This window comes from Aspergillus piperis (assembly GCF_003184755.1).
Source record: "Aspergillus piperis CBS 112811 unplaced genomic scaffold BO85scaffold_10, whole genome shotgun sequence".
Taxonomy (NCBI): domain Eukaryota; kingdom Fungi; phylum Ascomycota; class Eurotiomycetes; order Eurotiales; family Aspergillaceae; genus Aspergillus; species Aspergillus piperis.
This window is the reverse complement of record NW_020291600.1, coordinates 242,637-266,773: the sequence shown is the minus strand read 5'-3', so window position 1 is coordinate 266,773 and position 24,137 is coordinate 242,637. Positions and strand designations below refer to the sequence as shown.

General features: G+C 50.8%; 12 protein-coding genes across 12 annotated transcripts; 8 read left to right on the top strand and 4 right to left on the bottom strand.

Annotated features, from left to right (window-relative positions):
* The first annotated feature begins 72 nt into the window (after window positions 1–72).
* BO85DRAFT_421858 (MICOS complex subunit MIC60) lies at window positions 73–6,648 on the top strand. Its single transcript, XM_025657946.1, has 6 exons — window positions 73–273; window positions 340–454; window positions 511–2,111; window positions 2,656–3,433; window positions 3,482–6,235; window positions 6,285–6,648. Exons 1-6 carry the CDS (start codon window positions 142–144, stop codon window positions 6,329–6,331), a joined length of 5,427 nt encoding a protein of 1,808 aa, XP_025514966.1. The 5' UTR covers window positions 73–141; the 3' UTR covers window positions 6,332–6,648.
* Window positions 6,649–6,914: 266 nt separating this feature from the next.
* BO85DRAFT_449775 (uncharacterized protein) lies at window positions 6,915–8,136 on the top strand. Its single transcript, XM_025660229.1, has one exon. It carries the CDS (start codon window positions 7,379–7,381, stop codon window positions 7,841–7,843), a length of 465 nt encoding a protein of 154 aa, XP_025514965.1. The 5' UTR covers window positions 6,915–7,378; the 3' UTR covers window positions 7,844–8,136.
* A 1,432-nt stretch (window positions 8,137–9,568) lies between these two features.
* BO85DRAFT_31424 (uncharacterized protein) lies at window positions 9,569–10,129 on the bottom strand. Its single transcript, XM_025655421.1, has one exon. It carries the CDS (start codon window positions 10,024–10,026, stop codon window positions 9,673–9,675), a length of 354 nt encoding a protein of 117 aa, XP_025514964.1. The 5' UTR covers window positions 10,027–10,129; the 3' UTR covers window positions 9,569–9,672.
* Window positions 10,130–11,847, top strand: BO85DRAFT_31387 (type III PLP-dependent enzyme). Its single transcript, XM_025655420.1, has 2 exons — window positions 10,130–10,541; window positions 10,600–11,847. Exons 1-2 carry the CDS (start codon window positions 10,232–10,234, stop codon window positions 11,646–11,648), a joined length of 1,359 nt encoding a protein of 452 aa, XP_025514963.1. The 5' UTR covers window positions 10,130–10,231; the 3' UTR covers window positions 11,649–11,847.
* On the bottom strand, window positions 11,694–13,583 carry BO85DRAFT_449774 (GTP-binding protein). The gene has a single exon (XM_025660228.1). It carries the CDS (start codon window positions 13,189–13,191, stop codon window positions 12,046–12,048), a length of 1,146 nt encoding a protein of 381 aa, XP_025514962.1. The 5' UTR covers window positions 13,192–13,583; the 3' UTR covers window positions 11,694–12,045.
* BO85DRAFT_31427 (serine protein kinase) lies at window positions 13,211–15,088 on the top strand. The gene is made up of 5 exons (XM_025655422.1): window positions 13,211–13,771; window positions 13,838–14,157; window positions 14,211–14,426; window positions 14,487–14,614; window positions 14,671–15,088. The coding sequence occupies exons 1-5, from the start codon at window positions 13,602–13,604 to the stop codon at window positions 14,956–14,958; spliced, it is 1,122 nt and encodes a 373-aa protein (XP_025514961.1). The 5' UTR covers window positions 13,211–13,601; the 3' UTR covers window positions 14,959–15,088.
* A 417-nt stretch (window positions 15,089–15,505) lies between these two features.
* Window positions 15,506–16,240, top strand: BO85DRAFT_478223 (uncharacterized protein). The gene is made up of 2 exons (XM_025662889.1): window positions 15,506–15,922; window positions 16,003–16,240. Exons 1-2 carry the CDS (start codon window positions 15,649–15,651, stop codon window positions 16,131–16,133), a joined length of 405 nt encoding a protein of 134 aa, XP_025514960.1. The 5' UTR covers window positions 15,506–15,648; the 3' UTR covers window positions 16,134–16,240.
* BO85DRAFT_421847 (putative 2-hydroxychromene-2-carboxylate isomerase) lies at window positions 16,082–17,152 on the bottom strand. The gene is made up of 4 exons (XM_025657945.1): window positions 17,027–17,152; window positions 16,861–16,960; window positions 16,519–16,802; window positions 16,082–16,461 (listed from the first exon to the last, which is right to left on the bottom strand). Exons 1-4 carry the CDS (start codon window positions 17,099–17,101, stop codon window positions 16,258–16,260), a joined length of 663 nt encoding a protein of 220 aa, XP_025514959.1. The 5' UTR covers window positions 17,102–17,152; the 3' UTR covers window positions 16,082–16,257.
* A 168-nt stretch (window positions 17,153–17,320) lies between these two features.
* BO85DRAFT_469128 (uncharacterized protein) lies at window positions 17,321–18,977 on the top strand (the record flags this gene model as incomplete). Its single annotated transcript, XM_025662313.1, has 3 exons — window positions 17,321–17,967; window positions 18,047–18,149; window positions 18,211–18,977. Exons 1-3 carry the CDS (start codon window positions 17,539–17,541, stop codon window positions 18,975–18,977), a joined length of 1,299 nt encoding a protein of 432 aa, XP_025514958.1. The 5' UTR covers window positions 17,321–17,538.
* A 244-nt stretch (window positions 18,978–19,221) lies between these two features.
* BO85DRAFT_31352 (alpha/beta hydrolase) lies at window positions 19,222–20,579 on the top strand. Its single transcript, XM_025655419.1, has one exon. The coding sequence runs from the start codon at window positions 19,466–19,468 to the stop codon at window positions 20,153–20,155; it is 690 nt and encodes a 229-aa protein (XP_025514957.1). The 5' UTR covers window positions 19,222–19,465; the 3' UTR covers window positions 20,156–20,579.
* A 424-nt stretch (window positions 20,580–21,003) lies between these two features.
* BO85DRAFT_488525 (protein N-lysine methyltransferase family protein) lies at window positions 21,004–22,155 on the bottom strand (the record flags this gene model as incomplete). Its single annotated transcript, XM_025663540.1, has 2 exons — window positions 21,004–21,607; window positions 21,671–22,155. The coding sequence occupies 2 exons, from the start codon at window positions 22,153–22,155 to the stop codon at window positions 21,004–21,006; spliced, it is 1,089 nt and encodes a 362-aa protein (XP_025514956.1).
* Window positions 22,156–22,577: 422 nt separating this feature from the next.
* On the top strand, window positions 22,578–24,064 carry BO85DRAFT_373272 (uncharacterized protein; the record flags this gene model as incomplete). The annotated part of the gene is made up of 2 exons (XM_025656073.1): window positions 22,578–23,666; window positions 23,738–24,064. 2 exons carry the CDS (start codon window positions 22,578–22,580, stop codon window positions 24,062–24,064), a joined length of 1,416 nt encoding a protein of 471 aa, XP_025514955.1.
* Between the last annotated feature and the right edge of the window lie 73 nt (window positions 24,065–24,137).

Genomic DNA, 24,137 nt, shown 5'->3' with positions numbered 1-24,137 from the left:
GCGAAGTGACCCGAGCTGAGCCACTCTTTGGCGGTGCAGGATCGGAGCGGATCGTAAAAGCACCTATCCCAATTCCGGTCCGCGTTTTCACTCCCATCAACACCAACCCCTCAACTAAGCCAGCTCCCAGCGCTCATCTCCATGGTAGTGCGGCCCATGATGCTGCGCTCTTCAGTTGCACCGGGACGACAGTTGCTGCTGTCCTCCGCTCGTCAGCGGACCGCCTCCCAATGGCTGTCCAGAGCCGGAGCAAGCAGCCGGCTTTCAGGTCAGGTACGGTGACGGCATCCGCAGTCGAGTCATAAACATCCTAACTAATCTCGTCTCAATTCTCTGCAGAGGTTCTTCGCCGATATTAAGCCCCCTACCACCGCTGCTCCTACGCCCGCTACTCCGTCTTCTGAGTCTGCTGTTCCCCCAGAGACCGTCCCTAAGCCATCACCCACCGGACAAGGTACGAATGCTCTGATCAGTTGAGTCGCAAGCTTCCCCAGTGCTGATGTACGACAGAGTCCACTCTCCCTCCCTCTACTCCTCCTACCCCAGCTCCTAAGGGTGGACGCTTCCGCAGATTCCTTCTCTACCTGCTGCTTACCTCCGGATTCGCATACGGTGGCGGCGTTTTCCTGGCTTTGAAATTCGATAACTTCCACGATTTCTTTACCGAATACATCCCCTATGGTGAGGAGAGTGTCCTTTACTTCGAAGAGCGTGACTTCTATCGTCGATTCCCCAACACTTTGAGAAACCAGAACCGCCTCAACCCGACCCCAAGGGATGAAGGGAACAAGATCACCATCCCAAGCAAGAGCGGACTTACCTCGAAGGTCGCCGAGGAGGAGACCTCGGGAGCAGATGTTTCCCAGAAGGGCCCTCATATGAGTGCCACTCCGGCTCCGAAGAGCTCCGAAGCGCAAACCAAGCCCGCCGCCGCTAAGCCCGAGGACAAGACCACAGCTGTTGTGAAGGCCAAGGAGGAGAAGGCCGCCAAGGTTGCTGAGAAGGAGGAACCCAGACAACCGGCCATTCCTGCTGTTACCCCTCTCGAGTTTGCTCAGGTCAACGAGGGAGATGAAGCGATCGTCCAGGAGCTGGTGAAGACGTTCAACGACATGATTACCGTCATCAGCGCTGATGAGAACTCCGGCAAGTACTCTCAGCCCGTGGCCAAGGCCAAGGAGGAACTCCAGAAGGTTGGAGAGAAGATCATCGCTGTTCGTGAGGAGGCCCGTCGTGCCGCTCAGGAAGAGATTCAGCAGGCCCATGCTACTTTCGATGAGTCTGCTCGCGAGCTCATCCGCCGTTTTGACGAAATGCGTGCGGCCGATGCCGCCCAGTACCGCGAGGAGTTTGAGGCTGAGCGCGAAAAGTTGGCCCATGCCTACCAGGAGAAGATCAGAACCGAATTGCAGAGGGCTCAGGAGGTGGCCGAAAAGCGCCTCAAGAACGAGCTGGTTGAGCAAGCCATTGAGCTTAACCGCAAGTACCTGCACGAAGTCAAGGAGCTCGTGGAGCGAGAACGTGAAGGCCGTCTCAGCAAGCTGAACGAACTCACCGCCAACGTCAGCGAGCTGGAGAAGCTTACCTCTGGCTGGAGAGAGGTCATTGACAGCAACCTCAGGACCCAACAACTCCAGGTGGCTGTTGATGCCGTGCGCTCCGTTGTTGATCGCTCTGCCGTTCCTCGCCCCTTCGTCCGCGAGCTTGTCGCCGTGAAGGAATTGGCCGCTGAGGACCCCGTTGTTGAGGCTGCCATCTCTTCTATCAACCCTGCTGCTTACCAGCGTGGAATCCCTTCGACCTCTCAGATCATTGAGCGCTTCCGTCGTGTCGCTGATGAGGTGCGCAAGGCCAGCCTTCTGCCCGAAGATGCAGGTATCGCTAGCCACGCTGCCAGCGTTGTTCTGAGCAAGGTCATGTTCAAGAAGGATGCTGTTGCCGGTAGCGACGATGTGGAGAGTGTGCTGTACCGGACCGAGAGCCTTCTGGAAGAAGGTAACCTCGATGCTGCAGCTCGTGAGATGAACAGTCTTTCGGGATGGGCCAAGATTCTGAGCAAGGACTGGCTTGTGGATGTTCGTAGAGTGTTGGAAGTTAAGCAAGCTCTGGAGGTAAGGATTCCCCCTAAAAGTTCCTGTCTGTCGAAATGATATCGAACTGACATATTCTATCTACAGGTGATCGAAACCGAGGCGCGTTTACAATGTTTGAGGGTTGAGTAGAGAAATAATTCTCCCGACATCATTTTAGCTTTCTTGTACCTCATGCCTCCTATCTACAGGACTTGTACCTCTAGTTGTCCGCCTGCGTTGTTAGAGTCAATGCTAGATATTTTCCTTTGTATATTGTATACTAGTTGGGAGCTTTAAGCGCTTTTTCTAAAAGAATCCCACTGCTGCACCATGTACGTGTGGAGTGGAGCATCTTGTCAGCTATCTGATAAAGTCGATAATCAAGTCTGGGGAATGCTTAATATTGATGGGGATTGTTTGCTGTGTTTGCAGTTCCACGTGGGCCGCGGCGCATGATGCACCTGCTGCCTACTGATGAAGTAGCGATCGTCAGACTAACATCTGGACAACGAGGACGAGGGGGTGTCCAGATTAGTTTTCCTAGATGGTTGTTTCCCCTTCCGGAGTCATGACTGTATTCTAGCGATTTCTCGCATATCTCCATGTCGGCCTTTCCTCGTGGACGTTGCCCCCTTTCCTATCCCGCGGGACGGACCACTTCGTCACCATAGCTTTGATGTCGCCGAAGACCAATGAATCCTATCCACCTACACCTCCTATGCCCGAGACCGATGAGACACAGCCCGAGTACCACACACGCTACCATACATCTAATGATAACTCCGACCGACAAACGGGTGCGCACATGAACGAGGGACGAGCGAGCGGGGAGCTAGAGGGCAGCACTCTCGGTAGCAGCTCTCGGGATGGCGATAAAGGAGGCCGGGCCCAACGCCGAACGGCCAGCTCCGGCGGCTTCCTAGTCGATTCGTTTTTTCTACCCAGGTCGAAGAGCTTGCGTGCAAGCCAATACCTCCCTCGCCGCTCAGAATCCAGCCGCAAGGAGAAGCGTGAAGCACCCGAACCTGAATTGGTAGTTCCGAAGAAGCGATCACGATTCCCTTGGATTCGGCATAAAGAGCAGAAGGTATCCCAAGGAGGGCAGACGGAGCATACCAATCATACGGAGCATACGGAACCCACAGCAGCGGAGGAGACTTCTGCTTCATCGAATCTGGAGCAGGATGCGGCTTCCCAGGAGTCGCATACCAAGCAGGCGGACAATCAGGACACCATAGGTCTTGATAGGGATTCGCTCCAGATTGTGAATCTTGCCTTGAATTTGAGCGAGTCGAGGAAAAGGAACAGCCTGGGTCGCTCTGCTTCAACTCGTCTTTCGGGAGGTAGATGGGCTCTGGCAGGTGGGCAAACATCCGCTCCATACACTGGTAGACATGCATCGGTTCCAGTAACCGACCTGGGGCATGGCGGCTCTCAACATGGCCAGAGGGTCACACAAGCACCGGGTGAAGATCATACCAGAATAGTCGACTCCAGTCAACTGGGCGGACCGTCGACTCATGCGCCATCTTCAGTGGCAAGTCTACTTCCACATTCCGCTGGATCGGAACCCTTGCCGCAGGGCTTCTCAGAGAGCACACTTGCTCGAGCCGAGAAAGCTCGTCGCCATTTTGAGCTATTTTCGGAATATCTCCGACTACTTCCTTCCCTTCCTCCTCTGCAACCGATTGACGATCAAAATGCCGATTCCACATCTGTGCATAGCAGTGGCTTTGCATCACACCGGGTCTACAATCCTCTTCAGTGTATCCGCAATCGCAAAGTGAGATTTCGTGAGCGATGTGCAATAGACACGGAGGCAGCGGGGTGGTACGATACGGAGAAGGTACATCAGTGGGTTGATTCGGTGCAGGCTGAATACAGCCAGCAGCCGCACGGTCCCCTTGAATGTCTGCGGCTTCCATCGTTTCATAATTGTAAAGATGCTACGCCGCGTGCAGAGGTAGACGAACCTGATCATCTTGCCGTCTCTCCTCCTTCAAGTCTGAGACGTGCTAGCCGCGCTAGCAGTGTCAAAGCACGCAGGCCACGGTCAGACTGGGTCATTGACCCAGCAGAGTTCCTTTTCGATGCCGCATGGGTTGAGGAAAGGCACAATAAGGGTAAGATCGTTGATAGAGACGGAAATCATCTCTACCCAGATCCTTCGATCCTCATTACTCCTGATGATGATCAGACGCCCATTGAGCCACCGGAGCAGCTACAGAATAACCGGCAATCGCTAGACTCAGAACACCCCATTTCTCGTACCTCCTTGTCTGATTCGCGCTCGGTTTTGGCGACAGAATTCAATAGAGTCGGGCGTGGACGGCGTCGGCACAGGTTCCACGGCTCTGGCCGTAGTGGACATGGAACCGAAGCATCAAGGAAAATGACAGGCTCTAAGAGGCATAAACTCGGCCTATTATCAAGTAGCTCTTCGAGCATCTCTAGTGCTGAGGGACGTCAGTACCGGGAATCGCCAATGGATAATACGTTGTCCTCTGAGAGGGATGTGTCCCCACTGCCCGGCGCCTCACGACTTCGAGCCTCTGAGGCGCTCTCAGAATATGACACCGCCATGGATACCAGACTGACGCCAACCCATGACACTTTTCCTCGTTATGTGACCGGAAGATCTCCTACTTGGGCCCGGTCAGAGGGAAAGCGAAGTTCTATATCCTCTATTCCAAGTGTTGATGACCGCTACGACCCCTTGACAACCTTATCAACTGCAGAAAGCAGGTCTCCCGAGCTCCATGCGCAGGTCGGCATGTTTCCAAGTATCGCATCCAACCTATCCCCACCGGCAAGCCGTTCGCCGTCGCCTACAAAAGGCCGCTTCTCGCGTGCTATTGGTGCTCGACATGAGCGGAGTAAGAGCAACATTCGGGCAAAGGATATTGCAGATGATAGCTCCCTGGAGTCGGCGGCTTTGCGCAAGGATACTTCAACTGGGCATCCCGAGGGTATTCCCCAAGGTGGAAGGCTGGAACCAAGCCCGCTTCCCGATCGAATCTCTTCAGTATTTCAGGAAGACCCATCAAAATTCAACTCACAAAACCGCAAAGACGCAGTACAGGGCGAATCCAAGCTGCGTGGAATATTCAAAGGCCCTGGGAAGATCGCAGAGAAAGTGGGCAACGAAATGTCAAAAGTAGGGGATCTAATACTTAAAAAGGATACCGTCGCCCAGTCACGGAGATCTTCCGTTTCAAGCACGGATAGTTCTGTTTCCGATCCTCCTGATGATCCCGAAGAAGCTAGAGGTGATAGAATGTCTGGCGCCAAGTCTCTCTTGCGCCGGTTTCCTACGTTCTCCGACGATGCCAATCGAACTTCACGCAGGAACCTTGAGAAGATCAGTTCGAAGACCAATGTGCCTCCTATGTCTCCCTTTGTCTCCACGCCTCGGCATGATCGATTAGAAGAACATCAACCGCCTGTCTACGGCAGTCCTTCGAAGGCTGGTGCTGACATCGACACGACGGACTCACAGAGAGAAGTGGGTGGGTTTTCTACATCTCTCCATACGCCAGCAAACCGTCATGAGAAACTACGGTTTGGCCCTGATATTCATACTGTGCCAGAACAATTCAAAAAGCGTAACATCAGGGATGTCGGTGTTCCCTTCAGTTTGACAAGGCCTCCTGTCACGGGTCTTGCTCAAGCGAGAGCAGACACTACTTCATCGTCCCAGGAAAAACGCCCAAGACTGGCAACTGAGTCAAGAAGCTGGAGTATCTCTAACCGCAGCTTATCAAGCTCCCTTGTTGTTGGTGTTCCGGGGAAGCGCGAGATTGAGCGCACCCGAGCCCTTCTTCTTTCTTCAGGAATTAAAGCTCGAGAGATCACCCGCCGAGCAGAATGTGTGCGGCAGCCACCACCAGACTTCCTTCGGCGCACATTTGGTACGGGAGCATCCGTACCTCAAGTAAGTCGGCTTTATGAGTACGATGTAGCCGCACAGGGCCTGCTCAGAAGCTTCGAGAAAACACATCGCTCGTTCCAACAATCCATAGACAATTTCTCTGGCTCGGTCTCATCTCCTTTAAGATCACAATTGAACAAACTCGAGGACATCGTCAATGAGACGATTTCCCCGCGTGTTCAGGCAGCCACACAGGATGCGGAGGACTTGAGCATTCAGCTCAACACCACTAGTACGCTTGCTGTTAAACAGCTGAGCGATACACTCGACAAAGGGGTCAGGAGGCGTCATCGCCGGCTGCGCTGGGTACGGCGCACTGGGTTTGTGATGCTCGAATGGGCATTAGTTGGTATGCTCTGGTGGGTATGGCTAATTGTGATGGCTTTCAAGATCTTGCGAAGCGTTTTTCGGGGTGTTCTTTCAGGTGTCAGATGGGTCTTGTGGTTGTGAATGCAAACTGAGAAGAAAGGCTATTGTTTCCTCGTTATTATACCCCTGCCAGATTCTACATGTTCCTAGCGTTTGTTCCCCTTTCTACATCACTGATATCCGGTTTACAATACTTGTATTATATAGCTTTTTTATGATTGATAATTACTTTAATTTGGTCTTCATGGAACTTGTGGCGAAGGTAGCCAATTGTCCATGGTATTGCCGTAAACACCGTTCATTGTATCCCCTCCAGCATAGTACGGCCAGAACAGTCCTTTCATGTCCTGGAAGGACAAAAGTTGCTGAGAATAAAGGAATTTATATCTCACAGCAGAGGATTGCCGATATACATGGTAGTGTTTCCAGATTGCGGATCAGGTGACGCTGTCTAACTGAAACTCACTTCCTTTCATTGATAACTGGGAGTTCTTCACCTGTCCACGGTCATCGTCGTGACGACGATAGAATATCATACACTCGTATATAACATTCTCGTCTGGTCCCTGTTCCTCGAGTTCTTTTTTCCTGCTCGGTCCAAGCATGCCGTCCCCATGCAGCAGACCCCGGTTCAGACAAAAGAAGAAGCCGCAACAAACTGAAACATTGACCGTAAGCCTACTCTTTGTTTTGACATAAGGAGAACTCCCAACGAGCCTCAGCTCATATCCAATATCTCTGGCTTCACAACATAAAAACAGTTGGAAACCTTCCAGCCCCCACCTCGTGTTAGCATCTTACAACCCATGCAATATTGGCACTTGTTTCAAATCCCACCGTTCAACAATCATATCACATTTTCTCCCTCCATACTCCCTTCCCCCCAACCCCCCTACTATACACTCCGTCGACTACCTACTATTTCCTACATCCTTCCCAGCCAACTGAACAACTATACACAAAAATAATCATAACCACAACCATCTTTAACTAGCCCCCTACGGAAATGTCCCTACCGTCACAACGCAAATTCAACTTGAATGCCAACAAGGCAAATCCCGCGGTGAGTGGAGGGCTTAGGCGTTCAAATGCACAGCACCGCAAACACCAAGATCTGGTCCCCCTGATGTTCGACCCTGCACAGGCACTGACATTTGACCAGTCGTCAAACAGCTGGAAGAGACAGGAGTTCAAGCAGGATCCTCTGAACGAACTTACTATCCGTCCTGGTGCGGAACAATCTCGATACAAAGACAAGGGCAAGCGTCCAGCGAATATGAATGCATGGTCGGCCAAGTGTGGTGGTGTTTGTTCGACAACGACGACGATGGCCTCGAAAAGTAGTACTAGCCTCAACCCTGGAAGTGTTGTTAGTAGTAGTGGTCAGTTGGCTGGTCCGACTCGTGAGCGCGGAAAGATTGAGACGGATCCGAGCAAGGTGCGGTGGCCTTTGATTGGGGTTAGGCGTTGATTGTTTGGGTGCATGTTGGGGCTGAACGGCTGGTTCCGTTCGGGTTGTTTATCTGAGATCATTTGAATCATTGGGTTGGATTGACTTGCAGCGCTTCTGGTGGCTGCTATGAATATGAATGTATGAGTACATGAATTATGTGGTTATGTCGTCTTTTAGTGGCTTGGTGAAGTTTAGTCTTGGAGTTGGTGATTGTTCATTGTTGGGCTTTTTGTGATAGTACACTAGTGGTAATAGTGACAATGTCTCCTCTTAAAGCCTGATGCTTGAGGTATATCAAACCTATTGATAGCTTTGATTTCTGCTTTTTGCATCCATCAATTCACTGAAATCAGCAGTCAGTGAGATTCAGTGAATATGTCTTGGCCCATACGATGCTAGTAAGTAGTAGTAGGCAGTGCCTATCACATGATGCCGTAAGATTGCTGGTCGTATCCCATGATCCGTGCCTCCAGCAGAGATATATTTAGTACAGTAGGACGAACGGATCACTTAGTAAGTAGAATAGTGGTTGGTTTGCCACTCATGACTCAGTGCTACATAGCATAATAAGAGACAAATACAATACAATTCTGTTTGACAAGCAATACCTATTATTATCATTTGGAAGATCCAGGGCCTAACATTGATCTTGATGGGTGGTGCAAATAGGATATCCATCACGTGCCACATGACTGTAGATCAGGGTCAATTACCGCCCGGGTGGAGCGAATAGAATACTGCCGACCGATGAGCCACGGCGGTCAAGCTTTCTGAGCCAATGGACAGGCGGCTAATAAGACGGGCATCAGAAAGACGGACGGCAGCGCGTCATGCCGCACTTTCCAAGAAACAGGCTTAAGTGGCGAAACCAGGAACAGTCTGTTCCGGACCTATACTACCCATGTACGACCTGGTATAGCCGGTTCAAATTCTAGCTCGCGGGATGGACTTGCCCGGTCCTCTTTCTTCAGAACCGAGGGACCACTAATCTGTCTTCCTTGCCAGTCGCGCGGGAAGTACGGCGTAGCACTCATCGATCTAGATAGTACGGATGACGCATCCCGAGGGGGCAGGTGCTGGGAAGCAGCCGTCCTCTGGTGATAAGCAGAGGCATGTGGTTCGAGAAAAAAAAGTGACTCAAATTGTCTGGTACACTAGTAAACTGTCCGTAGGTCCAGGATTCAGACGACGGATCTTCAGGGACTGATCTATTGGAAAGTTGAGGGAAAATCGGGAGGGCATCAGGCCGAATCAACGATCAAGGGGATCTGCCAGGTTCCCATGGGACAGGAGACAGGCAGCAAGATTGAGACCACGTCAACCATTACTGGCGGGGAGAGAGAAAAAGTAACCATACTGTGTGAAGGGCAGAGATCCACTCCGGGGTACGTTGAGAATGAGGGAAATAATGATGGAAGAGCGAAGTAGAGACGGAGGTAAGATACATACTATACATACTATACATGACCAATACCGAGCGGTGACGGGAGAGGGGCACGGTGATTCGGGAGATGCCGTAATCTCCCCCCCACGAGAACCACTCTCTCTCCTCCATTCTGTCGCTGCTTTTTCTCTCTTCGACTTCGTCTGCATCGTCCCTTTGTTGCCTTCCCCCGTGCACATCGAGCCATTGTGGTAAGTCTTCATCTGTTCTCTCGTTCCTTGCTGGGTTACCTGCAGCGCTCGGCCTTCCTCGTATTATCGACTCATCGAGATCGTTCCCATCCCCCCCGGGTGTCTGCCTGACGCCGTGCCCTTTGCCCTAACCTCCGCGTCCAAGTCGTTAAAACTCTGCACGCACCTCTCACCTCCTGCCCTTCCCCCCTCCCTCCCCCCGGACCCAGAAATTAAATCTCGCAACCCCTTTCAACTCTCGTTGGAGCTGTCATACAAGCTTGCTGATCAGTGGCTGGTCGCGTCAGATTTCTTCTTATTGGGAAAAAACCTTGTTTTTTTTTTCCCTCTCCCAATCTTTCACTCAATCTTTCCACGGCGCATTTTCTAGGCCTTTGGAATCCACCAGTTCCAAAGGCTCCAAGCTCACCACGGCTCTCGTAGCCTCGCGTTTCGTTCTTCGTCACATTGTATCTCCGAGACGTCCCCGCGACACTCTTAACAACATTCCCCCTCCTGCTGGTGTCGACTCCCGTGTTTCCGTTCGGTGCTCCTCCTTTTAACCTCCTGACGCCCACGCCGCTCATCCCCTCTTTTCTTGAGCTGCCGCATAGGACTTCTCTGAAGGTTCTTCCTCTCAAGGAGGAAGGGTCTAGGAGGCTTGGTCCAGTCAACTTCGGTTGCGAATCTTTTCGCCCTCCCTAACACGCAGTCGCGTTAAAGACACTCAACTTTTTTTTATTACTTTACTTTTTTTTTCAAAGACCTATTCCGTGCTCCGTCGCAGCGCGCATGGTTATGGCACCGACTGCTTGTGTACCTGCTGAAGTATGCACTCCTAAATACTACCAGGAGAAACAAGACCATAATCTCAATTGGGATCATGGTCAATTCAGCAATCATGGAGGGGACGACATATCGCAATCCAGGTTGGCTGCCAAGGAACTAGTCTTGGACATCCTGAAGAAGCGCGCAGCTGAGGTCAATGTGGACAGCTGCGCGCCGGGAGAGGAGGACGCGTTTTACGTGGCAGATATGGGGGAGATCTACCGCCAGCATCTGCGCTGGAAAATGAACTTGAGCCGTGTTCGGCCTTTCTACGGTAAGGACGGGATGCTCAATTGAGGATTTTGTGACAGCGGCTAACATGGAGTCAATAGCGGTCAAGTGCAACCCGGATCCGGAGATCCTTCGCCTCATGGCTAAACTCGGAAACGGTTTTGATTGTGCGTCCAAGGCGGAGATCGACATGGCCCTTGACACCGGCATCGACCCGAGCCGCATCATCTACGCGCAGCCCTGCAAGACCAAGTCCTATCTGCGCTACGCGGCCCAGGTGGGCGTCAAGCAGATGACTTTCGACAACGCCGATGAGCTGTACAAGATCAAGGCCAACTATCCGGACGCTGAGCTTTATCTGCGCATCCTTACGGATGACTCGAACAGTTTGTGCCAATTCAGCATGAAATTCGGAGCTTCCCTGGATGTTGCTCGCCAGCTCCTCGAATTGGCGCACCAGCTCGAGCTCAAGGTTGTTGGCGTGAGCTTTCATGTCGGATCGGGCGCTGAGGATCCTAAGGCTTTCTTGAAGGCCGTGCAGGACGCGCGCCTCGTGTTCGACCAAGCCGCAGAGATTGGCCATGAACTGCACACTTTGGATGTCGGCGGAGGTTTCTCCCAGGACACGTTCGAGAAATTCGCCGGCGTTCTGAGCGAGGCGTTGGACACCTACTTTCCGCCTAGCATCCGGGTCATTGCCGAACCGGGTCGCTACTATGTTGCCAATGCGTTCACTCTGGCAGCCAACATCATCGCTCGCCGTGAGGTGCGCGACCCGGAGGACCCGACCAATGACGCCTATATGCTGTATCTCAACGACGGGGTGTATGGAAATTTCTCCAACATCATTTTTGACCACCAGCACCCCGTGGCTCAGGTCCTGACCTGCGCATCGGCCGCGAACTCCCCTTATGCTGCGACTTCGGGGGGTGTCACGTACTCCATCTGGGGGCCGACCTGTGACGGCATTGACGTTATCTCCAAGCGCATTGAGCTGCCAGCTCTGCTGGAAGTTGGAGATTGGCTTTACTTCGAGGAGATGGGAGCCTACACCAAGTGTAGCGCGACCCGCTTCAACGGCTTTTCGGACAACCACGAGGTGATTTACATCTCCAGCGAAGCCGGGGCTTCTGCGCTCCTCGAGTACTAGATTTACTATTGTTTGATATCTTTTTTTGGCTTCTGTGTTTGGTACCTATATGTTGCTCTACTTAGTAGGTCGCTCGTTGACCTGCTTTGTTAATAAATGTGTTTGTGTGCTTTTAGAGTAGATTTCGGGTCGAAATACAGTGTGCAGATTACTGAAGTGTCTATATATGGCCATCTATGCCTAGACCTTTTAATGGGTTTCCCCTATCTTCATTGCAGACAGAGTCATGTCTACCTCTAGTCTATCCTGATCTCTATCACCCCACACTGTCATCATAGAATCATGTATACATAGCCCAACCCCGCAATTCACAGGTCATCCGATGCAGAGCCAGCTCCTGCATCATGCCCAATTCTAGGTTTGGCAGAAAGCAACAACATGTCTAAAACATACCCATCTAGACCAGTCGCTCAACCACCAACTCCGCCCCCTCACTAGTACTTCCCTCCGCGACCTGAACCAGGCCACCCGCCTCCAGCCTCTTCTTCCACTTCCCCGACTCATACCGGGCCAGGATGAAAGTAATTCTAGCCGCCACCGCAGGATCGGCCGTCTCGGCCACCACATCAGACGGCGTGAACGTCCAGCGCCCAAAGGCCCAGTTCAGGATATAGTGTCTTGCTGCCGGGCCATCCGCATCCACAGCCACCGATTGGCCCGCCTTCTGCTGCTCTTCCTCTTCCTCCGACGCAGCCGGCGGCGCAGCAGTCGAGCACCGCATGACGCCCTTGATCCGATACACCTCTTCCTTGTTCGCCGCGCGCAACAGCTTCTCCACCAATGCCTTGGTATCCACCACAGCCCCATCCTCCTTTGCCTTCAACGTAACCGACAGCACCTCCACCTCGGACTGGTGTCCATGTTCATGCTTATGCCCCTCCCCATCTGCATGGCTATGTCCATGCCCATCCACCCCATCCACCCCCTCCTCCCCAAACAATGCCCCATCAATTCCCAACAACACATCCTTATCCACCCGTCCCTTCTCACTCTTCACCCACGGCGTCTCAACCTCCAAATCACCCACCCGATCCAAACAGATCTCAAACTTCATCTCTCCGGCCGCCTCCCACTTGTTGAACACAATCAGATCCGTATACCGCACCTGCAGTTTCGCTGTATAACTCGTATCCTCATACCCCTCCCAATTCTCCACATCAATCACGCTAATCACTCCATCCAAGCTGAATGTGCCCGGGTGTTCGCGCGCAAGCCGATTAACTTCCATTGCTAGGGTCGCGGGGAACGCGGACCCGGATGTCTCAATCACGATGCGGTCGGGCTTCACTTCGTCGAGGAGTTGGAAGAGCGCGTCGCTGAGCTGTCCGACGAGGTTGCAGCAGATGCAGCCGTTGAGGAGTTCGCGGACGCCGCTGATTGAGGAGGTAGAGGCGAGTTGCGAGTCGATTGCTACATCTCCGAATTCGTTTTTGAGGAGTGCGAGGCGGTAGGTTGGGGGGAGTTGCGGGATGAGGTTTAGAAGGAGGGTCGTTTTGCCGCTGCCCAGGAAGCCGGTTAGGATTGTTATGGGGATGGAGGGCATTTTGTTTTGTGTTTTCGGTATATATGAGGGTGGTGGTAGGTAGGGTATGTCTAAGTCTAAATCTATAAATAATATGTAAGGGAAAAGATAGACGGAAAGAATGATGTGGAGGTAGTAGGATTAAATGTTGAAGTTGAAGCCGGAGTAAAGATTCGGAGGGGGGTGGAGGGGCACGCTAGGACGAATCGGGTAATATATAAGATCTGGCGTGGGGTTGTAGATGCCTCAGACATCCACGTGGGAGTCTTGTTTCTACTATCTTCATTGCAGTATGGCTAGGATCTCTTATTCGGATCTGATATACTATGAGCTCGATGGCACAAACTAATGATTACATTCTTCTACTCGACAACCGACTGTTCTCCGGGTGCCTGTCTATCGCTATACACACTTTCTGGGTACTATAGAGAATGCGCCGCTTCGAAAGAATCTACGATGTGGTAGAGCCTGTTGAAGAATACCGTCAAGGGGGATACCATCCTGCGCATCTTCACGATGTGTTCCACCAAAGATACGAAGTTATTGGGAAGCTAGCATATGGCCAATACTCGACGGTATGGCTTGCAAAGGACCAACTAAAGTAAGGATTACTGCAAAACGCATATGCTGATATTGGATTAGAAATGTGTTGCTAACATCTGAACAGAGATTCCCAACAAGTGGTACTGAAAATACTAAAAGCAGAAGCATCCCAAGACAACAATAGGGAGCTTTCAATCCTTCTTACCCTCTCAGATTCCAATTCAGATCATCCTGGAAATAAACAAATAGTTGAACTACTCGATCATTTCTACACCAAAGGACCGAATGGAACTCACTTGTGTCTTGTTCTCCCTACGATGATATCTGACGGGGCAGCAATGACGGTCAGTGGAAGTCCGCGGGAAGTCAGCTACATACGGGCTATTTCTCGTCAGCTTTTGCTGGGACTTGACTTCCTACATCAGTCAGGTATTGTACACTGTGGTTAGTCAATGTATCTGGTTGTGTATGCAGCTTTCTAAATGGGCTTAATGCAGATCCTCAACCGGCAAATATTCTCTTTTCAGTGGCTGGGGGTACAGACATGGAGGCGTTATTACAGCCTCCTGAGTTCAGTCCCGTTAAGTGGTTAGAAAGAATTAATGCAGACGATAGTGCTCCTAAGTATTTGGTGCCTAGTCAAAGGCGAAGAGGCCAGTTGAGTGATGCACATTTCTCAGCACTGGAGGTCAGGATTGGGGATTTTGGCGGAGGTAAGATACGCATGTCTGTATCGAATCTTGTCTGGACAGCTTCACTGAGGCTTACACTAGCTCAATATGTTCAACACTGTGATGAAAAACCAGTGACACCTTTGGGCTTGCGCGCACCTGAGCTGTTTAGAAAGACCCGGGATACTTCAATTGATACTACGCTGGATATCTGGGCATTGGGATGTTTGGTATGTCGAAGCCAATCCCTCTCTTGAAATATACGTTCCTTCTGACATCAGTAAAGATATTCAAACTAGCAACGAATGAGCCACTGTTCCCTCTGGACACGTTCGGCATCACACGAGAGGAGATAGACAATGACCACGGTATTCTTATTGAGAAACGACTCGGTTCGAACAATCAGGACGGGGACTTCGCAGAATACCTACGCGAACGGTTACCCGAGAATTTTGGTGCTAAGAATGCGGAGAGCCTCGCCTCGTTCCTTCTACTTATGTTGCAAATAGACCCTCGCGAACGTTTATCTGCAGAACAGCTACTTCAGACACCCTTCATGACGGATGATTGCTGAAGGACTTTTATTACTGTGCTCACTTGCAGAATACGGTATTATGAAATCTGTTTGTTGTGAAAGAAGCTTTGGCAATCAAATATTATTGTACACATTAAGTTACTGCCATTTCTTATTTCAGTAAAAATCAGAGGCTCTCTTTCCACCATTGAGATGAAATTAAATCATATATCAGAAAATATTCACATAAAATTGATGCGTTTATCACATCGCAGTCAAGAGTACACAAACTGAATAGTTATAATGATAACACCGCTAGACTACCACACGGCCCTACTATTACCAAGCCACAAAACAAGAAAAAACGACGCCCATCCTTCGAAACACACTATCTTTTGACTCCAACCACCCTATAAGGCTGAACCAGTCCTACTGCCCCTAGATACCCTCCCCGAAGGGCCCCCCAACCAAGGCCGCCCGCCAGCACCAACCTGCCACACCCGAAAGCCCCGAAGCTCCACAAGGCTGACAACGATGATATCATGATCCACCCGAACTAACTTGATGTCATCGGCCACATAAGATAAACTACTTAACTAAACCCTCCAATCAATCAATCATTCATTCATTCCAGCAAGATAATACCACTTTTACTAAACATAAAATCTCTTCTTGACATATATTTATTTTTCTTGATAGGTCATCTCCTTCTCTACTTAATAATATATATCTACTCATAGTATCATCACAATGAAAACCGTCGATGACACCGCCCGCGAAACCGCCCAAGAAATGGGGTATAAAGAGCCCGCGTCCACGACCGACAGCTCGAACGGGAACTCGATGATGACCCCCCAGAACTCACTTAATGATATGGCGCAATCGGGTGTCAAGGAGGTGAAGAATATGTTTGATGGCGTGGCGTCGGCGCCGGCGCCGGGGGATTTCTTGAATAGTACGTGGGAACATGTAAGGTCGTTGATGGGTGGGGGTGGTGGTGAGGAGAATAATGGGAATGGGGAGGGTATGTGCTCAACATTCTATTTCATTTGTATGTGTGTTTGGTTTACTGTTATGCTGATTGAATATCCTGGCTGGGTGTAGATGGTGTCGTTGAGCCGGCGGATGCGGATGAGATTCGGCGTATTGAGAATTTGGAGAAGGAAAAGATTATTCAGTTTTTGCAGGAGAGGCATATGAGTATGAATAATATGGGGAGGGGGAAGAAGGTATGACTAGGGATTGCTAGATTCGGGTCGGATGGATAAAATAATATATGATGTTGGGGCATCCATGCATACGTGAAGTTTGCCTCTGATTAAAGCGAAATCTAAAGCTGGATAAGCAGTAGTCTTGCACTCACAAACAAGCTCTAAACCCCTTGTCCAACTTGATATCCAGTCCCAAGAATTCCGCAACCTGTCCTAGATGATCCACTCCCCAGAACGTGTCAGTTTCGCCTTTGTCGTTGGTGCACTCAAACCAAGGTATGCCAAATGCGCCTGATTTGAATGCTCGATCAGTGTTGGCTATCAAGGCTGCCTTGATGTCTCCATGTTCCATCTAAATACCGAGTTAGCAAAGAATTCAACATAAGTTTATGCAATACAGGTCGCATACATCGGCCAACACCGACTGTGCCACGTCCTTTCCGAGTACCCCTTCAAGAACTGGACCGAAGCATTCAGGCTGCGCAATGTTCGCATTACCCTCTACCCAGAACAAGTGATAGAGCGCCTCGAAGGCTGGCACAAGCTTGTCCGGGTGTTTCTGGGAAATTGCACAGAGCGCACGCTGGGTGCTCAGCGTCCGTGGCGGGAAGCCTTCGGGGGCTGTCTGGACAATTGGGACGTTGAAATAGCGAGACCAGCGGCGACGCTCTTTTTCACTCCATTTATCCTTATCTATTAACATGCTTAGAAGTTGTTATGGACATGTTTTAGTTGTTGAAGGAATACGTACTCTTGATCTTCATAGGAGCAGTATTCCCGCATGCTTGCATGATACCACCCAGGAAAATAGGGATATACGTGATGTTGCATTTGGCAAAAACGGGAGAGTTCTTCTAGACGTTAGAATATTGCGGTGATGATGTGAGCTATAGTAAAAAGTAGATGAAAATGCGCACCTTTAGTACACTGAAGGCGATATAGCCGAATGGACTGACTACGTCCAAGTAGACGTTTATACGCGGCACGGCCATGGTTGCAACTGATGAAGATGATGAAAGAAAGAAAGCTAAATATGATGTGATCTAAAAACCAAAGATGAAGGTATCACGTAGAGTGTCTAGTTTGTCTAGTTAAGGCCGTAGACTCCCCTGTTCTGGATGAGTCAGCATCGCGAGCCGAGGTGTTCGGATGTTCATCTGTTGATTTCTAATCCCTGATTCCCCTCACTCTACTATGTATACCCGGTTGGAGAAGATCTTTGATGCACTTTCGTATATGCTTGGAGTTGGGGCACTGATGCCGTGGTCTGCTCAGGTACGGCCATACGTGCCTTCCTTGTCAGTTCTCCTTCTGAAGGCAGTCGCGATGCGACCACTTGTAGTTAGGATGTTTCGGCAGATCATCCAGCTCGTAGCATTGACTCTCTGTATCTGGCTACATAGTGCTTGCTTGCATACTTACAAGGTAGATGGCTATGTACAACATGCTTAGCGTCGACTCCCTTCTCAGCAGGGATCGACTCAAAGAAGAAGGAAACGCCTTTCTAGTACCCTTCTCAACTCATGACATCTCAGAAGAATCCGCCTATGAGTTTGATGCACCTGATGCAGAGTATATCCATGACTCAGTGACCGAAAAGCGCCGCCATGCCGTATACTATCACCGGCCTTCCGTCTGGTGCCCTTCCCGGCCGTCAAGAACATCGAGTTTCTCTGGAAGCACCAACAGCTGGGGTACAAAGGAAACGTGCAGTGACCAAGCAGCTAATGATAGTGAGATGCCGGAAGATGCATATTCTTGCATCGCTGATGGCTGTGACGCTACCGCTGCATTGGCAGATGGAGTATCTGGCACAGAAACCAACCAGTCGCAGTCTGATCAGGAGACCATTATCATTGTGAGTGACTGGTAGTTAAGGAATAGATCGTGAGTGGATAGGCTAACTGTATCAAGCATGACTGGCCCACTCGTGATAGGCCACAGACATGGCAACAATTGGGTACCGTGAGGAAATACACTCTGTCAGATTGGCGAACCTCCGTGAAACCTTATCCAAGCCGGGTGCTATTGCAGAGCTCCGTCTGTCACAAAGGGAAAGGCAGTCCTGCACGATTGCAAGCATACAAGGACATACGTTTAGGGTTGGATGAGAAGCAGTCCATCCACGAAGGATCACTTGTGATTTGCGTTGATCCTGCATACACCTTGTCCGATCATGATAAACCACGATCTGATGAGTTCGATCTGGTTAGCGGGCATATATTTGTTGTCTGCCGTCTGTATTCCGATTTATGGGCTCTCTGTGCCAGTGCTTCGCCGCCTCAGCCGGAGAAGGTCTCCGGTGAGACAATATCAACTGAGCCTATGCGACTAGCATTCTTGCCACTCTGCGCAGTGACGCTAGCCGCAAATTTTAGCGCATTCAATCAGAGATGCATCAGTTATGCTCATAATAAGACAGACGAGCCGAGGTACCCTGGAAATGGGCTGCCGGTTATGCCTCCTCCACGGACTTCTAGCCTCGGCGATGGCAAGCAGATCTCGCGCGGAAACAGACGCCACATCGCCTTTCCAGAGGTAGTCTACGATACTTTCAATCGCGTCCCTTTCGAACGTCGCGATCCAGATTTTGTCCCAGCAGACTCTTCCCTGGAGAATGTGCTTTCTAACCTGACCGACCGAGGAAGTCGTCGACTCCAGCGCTTAGGCAACCGTATGTCAATCCGGAAGCTCTGGAGCGAATCTAAAAGACCTGCTCTGGGAAATACCGAGAATCAATTGTCCCCTTCATCTGGGTACCTTGGAGAACCGACAGTGCTGGGTGCAATGCAGCATCATTCAAGCCTGCAGAGGCGCGATTCCCTGAGAAGCCAGAGGCTGAGGAGTTTTATCCGGGTTGCCCGATAATAGGAGACAAGATCCATCGTTGATTTGTCCGAGTCATAGTTTATCAGCGCCTATTTGATCACCCATCGCCCTCCTTACCAAGGTATTTAAGATGTAGTAGTAGCTCGAAAATAATGTTGTTACTCCGTATTGGCCCATTAGATGCGGGGATTCCTGCAATATAAGCAAGGCACTTTCCTGTTGCATACCAGTAGTAGTTGAAATTGGCGTGAGAGCTGGTGCTTTGATCATCCTTTTCATGTGTGTTATTTTGTTGGGCTCGATCCTTCTTGCAATTGCTCACTTCAGTAGCGTAACAAGTAGCGACAGAATATATAAACGCAACAAGAAGCTTCTGGTTTTAGTATCAACTCGAGGCACCCATTATCACCAACTATGCCATCATTCCAAGCGAATCTCTACACCACCTTCGCCCTCACCACTCTCCTCATCCGTATTCTCGGCACCCTCATCTACTACCTCACCCGCTTCACGCGGCCCCATGAAGCATGGACCTAGTCATCGGTGTGAGGCTCTACTCCCTAGGGTTGAACTACCTAACAGCAATTGAATACGGCGTCCTCAAAACCCTTACCCCAGGCCGTGAAGGCGACCGCTTCATAATCGTCAGCCCACCAGACACCGCCACGTCCGACCAACTAGCACTCCATTACTTCCGCAGCAGCATCCTCACCAGCGTTTCATCCATCCGTCCCGTCCCTATCGGCGCAGTATGGCACCCTGCCCTCCCCTCTTCCAAACCAGCTCGAGTAGTCCTTCACTTCCACGGCGGCGCGTACGTCGTCGGCGGTGTCCGCCTCAACATAAACGGCTGGAGCCCTAGTATACTCAGCGATGTGATGAAATCTCACGTCATGCTGCCGCAGTATCGCCTCTCCATGGAAGAAAATGCCTCGTTTCCTGCTGCCCTGAAAGATGGGATCACGGCTTATGTGTATCTTCTCGAGAATCTGGATTTAGAGCCTCAGAATATAATCCTGTCCGGTGATTTGGCGGGCGGGAATCTTGTCCTCTCCATGATTAGATATTTGGTCGAGAAGAAAAAAGGAACGGAGGCGTTAGCATTGCCTGCGGCTGCGTTGTTATGGAGTCCGTGGTTGGATTTAACAGAGAATGGGCCGCGGAAGGTTGATCAGCATCCGCGTCGATGGGTTGATTATCTTTTGGGGATTTGCTAGAGTGGGGTATCAGGCGGGTAACGCCTATGGGTTGGAAGAGGGGACATCGTTTTCTGAGTCCCCTTGGGGATGGGTTTAGGACTTTGGAAATGCCGATTTTCCTGCAGGCGGGGACGGAGGAAGTTTTCTTTGAAGATCAGGTGGCATTTGTGGAGGAGATGAGGGCGTTGCGGAATGATATTGAGTTTTGTGAGGTGAATGATGCACCGCATGATATTTTTATGGCAGGGAATGTTGAGATTCGAGAAGGAGGCGGAGGATGCGATGGAGAGGGCCAGGACGTATGTGAACAAGAGAGTGGGCTGGTTTGGTTGTTTCGATGCTGTAGAGATGGTATGTACATGAATTTGTGGTATGGGCTATTTCCCGGACTGGAATTGGCTATTGAATGCCACTGAACGGTGATCTATGGGTATCTCGGGTTGGTCGATTCTTTTATGGTCACGGATCCTTGGCTATGATTGCTGCGGCCAGCTTCCGGAGATATAACTTCAAAATAGCCTGAGAGCCTGGGCTTTGAACTTCCAACACCCCTGCATGTGGAGAGCTAAATCCCACTTAATGTGGTAGGGACAGGTGTAAGAACTGCAACCCTACCCGACCAACCACGGTACCTTAGCCCTCTGCACCAGAGCAGTACAGTTGCAAAGAAGTTGGAGGTTGTGAAAGAACATGATGACCAAGCTGCGCTTAGTTAGCGCTGCCAGGTCCGGAAGGAGCCATGCAGCTGTGGTCTGTTTCCTTTGCAACAAATGCTAACCTTGACTATGGGGGAATGGTGCCGCCACTGGCTGGTCAAAACCTATGTAGTTCTCGCTAAACATCAAGCCACCCGAATCGTCCAGCTATTATATTGATGAAACATTCCTTTCTCGGCCGTAACAACGCAATTCAATTTCGTCAAATTGACCATGTTGCGATGGGAGTTGCTTCCGATCTAGGTGCAAATTGTGGAGCCCAGCAGACTGCATCAGGTCGAAGAAGATAGACTCGCTTTCATGACGTCTCTTCAATGCCACCAAAATGACAACCTCAGGCGACATTTGCACTAACCGGCTTAGTACTGAAACCAGCGCGGGCAAGCTGTCTGCATTATAGGTACAGTCCGACACTAGGACAAGATCTATCGAGCCACCGCACAAGTCACTCGGAAGTTCCTCATCCCAGTCAAGGGTGCGGAACTCGAGCTCAGAGGAATCGGCCGGTTTCGCAACAGCTATGTTCTGTGTCACAATTTCCTCCACCTCGGGCAGATCAGTAAGTACTACAGAACACTGAGGGAGAAGCTCTGCAAGAGCAATCCCTACAACGCCACACCCTGATCCTAGTTCGAGAACATGGAGAGGAGAGTTGCGTTCGCCGCGAAGAAGACCCTGCAACAATGGCACAGAGACTGCAGGGTCTCCTGTCACTATCTGCTGAAGGTATACGACCGAAGCCACCGCCGCATCCCTGAGAATATGTAAGCCACGTATAAGGAAGAATATAGCCTTATTTGAAATGATGAAGCCTCACCAGATATGCCGAGCTATGCTGTTCCCAGTCTCTTCCCAAATCCTCAAGCCTAGGCGATCCTTAGGTCCAAAGCGTCTCTCAACAAGCTTCTCTGCTACCGAGGACGGCGACCCACCAAAAGGTGCGCTCCAGGCTGACATGACTAAAGGAAGACTGGAATAGCCCAGCAAGCGATCTGGTGAGGGAGACCGCTTCTGCGGACTTGTGGCCGTCACGCCTAGGACGATTGTCTGCTGAGAAATATTGGCAGAAAAGGGCCCGAGCATTATTGGAAGCTCGCGCCTTCCAGCCTTCCAGCTCAATGGTTCCTGATACAGGATTTTACCAGAGTTATTGAGACTCAGTGTTACAAGCAAATTCACATCTTGTGCAAGAAAATCGTCTCCCAGGTCTGTAGTGATGCAAATTAGAGCGGAGACGGATATAGACCCGGGTTTCTGCTTCTGAAACCTCGGGGTCTTGAGGAAACGAATATAGTAAACCATGCTAAAGATGAGCAATTACTAGGCGATAACCGGGCGCCAGAAGTGAGCTTAGTATACTAGACCATGCGATTGGCAGAAGAAGCAGTGTATGGACAGTACTTGGAAACAGCTAATTCTGGCACGGGGCACGTGCGGGCTGACTAAGGGCGGGCCGATGGCATCGACCATCCAAGAGGAATGTTGCTTCCTCAGGCTCCCTCTCGGGGAATCTCCCCTCGTTATTATCTCCGCCTCTCCAATGCTGCTGTTATCGTATACCGACTCCCTTTTCTGCAGGAATATATCTCCCGATTCACTCCGAAGTCCCCATTTAAAGCACAGCTATCCCATGGGGATACTTGATTTCACTCTAAAGTGAACCCATCGCTCCTGCGGCCGCGGCGTGGCTCTGGGCCAACGTCGCATCCCTACCGTCAGCCGGCATGATGCGATCGAGAGACCCTCGGGTCCGCCAGACAATCAACCAAATCCATCATAACCTCGAGTCTGCAAACGAGAGCGCTCAGGAGGGCTTATATACTTTTTCCCATAATTACGTGGTACCATGTTTTGCAGCGATTGGGAGCTGTATCTACTCATGCACTGCGCCTTGTCTCCCTAGCCGCGAAGACCAGCTTCGACGCCGCCGACGCGGCCGCGCAGAGGCTAATTTCGACTTCTACGATGACTGGGATAATGAGGATCCAAATGACGGTCTGCTAGGATGGGGTACTGACGAACTGGATCGTTTACTGGCTGGAAGCGGCTTGGCTCGGGGGAGTTCCGAACAGCCTCGAAGGCAGCGGAAAATGAGCTATGGTGCTCGGCGCACAAGGCGAAAGAGCACTGCTATAATGTCTGACGACCGTAATGATCCGACTGTTATCCCGAGTTCCTCCTTCCTGGGGTTTCTAGAGCGCTTTCCATGGAGATTTGGCGCCCGAGGGCTGAAATATCGGCCGTCAGCGGCAGATCTTCAAGAACATCCCGTGGGTTTGCGACGGCATGAACTTGAAGATGAGCCTCTCATAGAAGAAACCGAGGAAAGCGAGGGTCCAGCCACCTCAAGATTGAATGGGAGATATCGGAGTTCAACACAATCATCGCGTGACACGGCCAATTCCTTGAGCTCGCGGGGTGACCTGATTCCCAGCGACGAGGAAGAAGACGCAGTGCCACTAGATGATGAGTTCGCTCTAGCTCTGGCCAGTCGTCGCGGTACTGGACTCGATTCAATTGATCTAATAGGAGATAAGCCTGCAAGTATGAGGTCGGTGTCTGGGACGTTTAGTTTAAGAACAACCGCCTCTTCCAAGGAGGAGAGAAAGAAAAAGAAAAAGAAGAGCAGCCGTCTGCGGTCCCCGGAGGGATCGTATGTAGAGGTCACTCGCCAAGCCAGTACCCCTACGTTAGCCGATCTTAAAAAAGAAGAAGAGCAAGCAGCGCTTGAAGAAGAATCAGAAATTGAGCGAAGACGGCTTGCTGCGCAGCAGCTGGCTTCAACACGAGGCCTAAACCAAGCAAAAGACGAGGTAGGTAGCTCATATAATAATTGGTTTCATGCCAGAGTTATAGAAAATGGGCTAACAAAATAATCATGTAGGCTTCACAAAGTTCACCATCTCCACAACCTCACACATCTTCGTCGGACGCCGCCCATCACGAGTCCGCTAATAATCATTTAGACTCAACTGTAGAACACACACTTCCTCATAGTCAGGATGCACAAACCCAGCACTCGCTGAATCCGGGCTCCCCCGGAAACGACTCACAAACCGAACCATTTCCCCCATTTCCATCTACACCGGAATTTCGCGATGCTAGTCCTGCATCGCACCCGGGTCATTTCCACGACCAAAGCAATGCCTCGAATCTATCTGATCAGGAAGATACAGCAGATGCTTCGAGGGATGATGCCTCTATTGATTGAATAAAGGGCGCCAGGTTGCTATGCGTGGAGGAAGCACGGCTAATCGCTAATCCAGGTTTGCAGGCCAAACCTA

What these genes read in the sequence shown, in the direction of transcription:
- BO85DRAFT_421847 (XM_025657945.1), bottom strand. Translation starts at nt 17,101, where the DNA reads ATGGCCGTGCCGCGTATAAACGTCTACTTGGACGTAGTCAGTCCATTC. An exon ending in TCGCCTTCAGTGTACTAAAG is followed by an intron (nt 16,961 to 17,026) that starts GTGCGCATTTTC and finishes AACGTCTAGAAG; the next exon opens with AACTCTCCCGTTTTTGCCAA. An exon ending in CACAGTCGGTGTTGGCCGAT is followed by an intron (nt 16,462 to 16,518) that starts GTATGCGACCTG and finishes CTCGGTATTTAG; the next exon opens with ATGGAACATGGAGACATCAA.
- BO85DRAFT_31427 (XM_025655422.1), top strand. Translation starts at nt 13,602, where the DNA reads ATGCGCCGCTTCGAAAGAATCTACGATGTGGTAGAGCCTGTTGAAGAA. An exon ending in CTTGCAAAGGACCAACTAAA is followed by an intron (nt 13,772 to 13,837) that starts GTAAGGATTACT and finishes ACATCTGAACAG; the next exon opens with AGATTCCCAACAAGTGGTAC. An exon ending in TCTGGGCATTGGGATGTTTG is followed by an intron (nt 14,615 to 14,670) that starts GTATGTCGAAGC and finishes ACATCAGTAAAG; the next exon opens with ATATTCAAACTAGCAACGAA.
- BO85DRAFT_31352 (XM_025655419.1), top strand. Translation starts at nt 19,466, where the DNA reads ATGGACCTAGTCATCGGTGTGAGGCTCTACTCCCTAGGGTTGAACTAC.
- BO85DRAFT_421858 (XM_025657946.1), top strand. Translation starts at nt 142, where the DNA reads ATGGTAGTGCGGCCCATGATGCTGCGCTCTTCAGTTGCACCGGGACGA. An exon ending in GCAGCCGGCTTTCAGGTCAG is followed by an intron (nt 274 to 339) that starts GTACGGTGACGG and finishes AATTCTCTGCAG; the next exon opens with AGGTTCTTCGCCGATATTAA. An exon ending in CATTCAGCTCAACACCACTA is followed by an intron (nt 6,236 to 6,284) that starts GTACGCTTGCTG and finishes CAAAGGGGTCAG; the next exon opens with GAGGCGTCATCGCCGGCTGC.
- BO85DRAFT_449775 (XM_025660229.1), top strand. Translation starts at nt 7,379, where the DNA reads ATGTCCCTACCGTCACAACGCAAATTCAACTTGAATGCCAACAAGGCA.
- BO85DRAFT_478223 (XM_025662889.1), top strand. Translation starts at nt 15,649, where the DNA reads ATGAAAACCGTCGATGACACCGCCCGCGAAACCGCCCAAGAAATGGGG. An exon ending in GAATAATGGGAATGGGGAGG is followed by an intron (nt 15,923 to 16,002) that starts GTATGTGCTCAA and finishes GGCTGGGTGTAG; the next exon opens with ATGGTGTCGTTGAGCCGGCG.
- BO85DRAFT_31424 (XM_025655421.1), bottom strand. Translation starts at nt 10,026, where the DNA reads ATGAGCGGCGTGGGCGTCAGGAGGTTAAAAGGAGGAGCACCGAACGGA.
- BO85DRAFT_449774 (XM_025660228.1), bottom strand. Translation starts at nt 13,191, where the DNA reads ATGCCCTCCATCCCCATAACAATCCTAACCGGCTTCCTGGGCAGCGGC.
- BO85DRAFT_31387 (XM_025655420.1), top strand. Translation starts at nt 10,232, where the DNA reads ATGGTTATGGCACCGACTGCTTGTGTACCTGCTGAAGTATGCACTCCT. An exon ending in CCGTGTTCGGCCTTTCTACG is followed by an intron (nt 10,542 to 10,599) that starts GTAAGGACGGGA and finishes TGGAGTCAATAG; the next exon opens with CGGTCAAGTGCAACCCGGAT.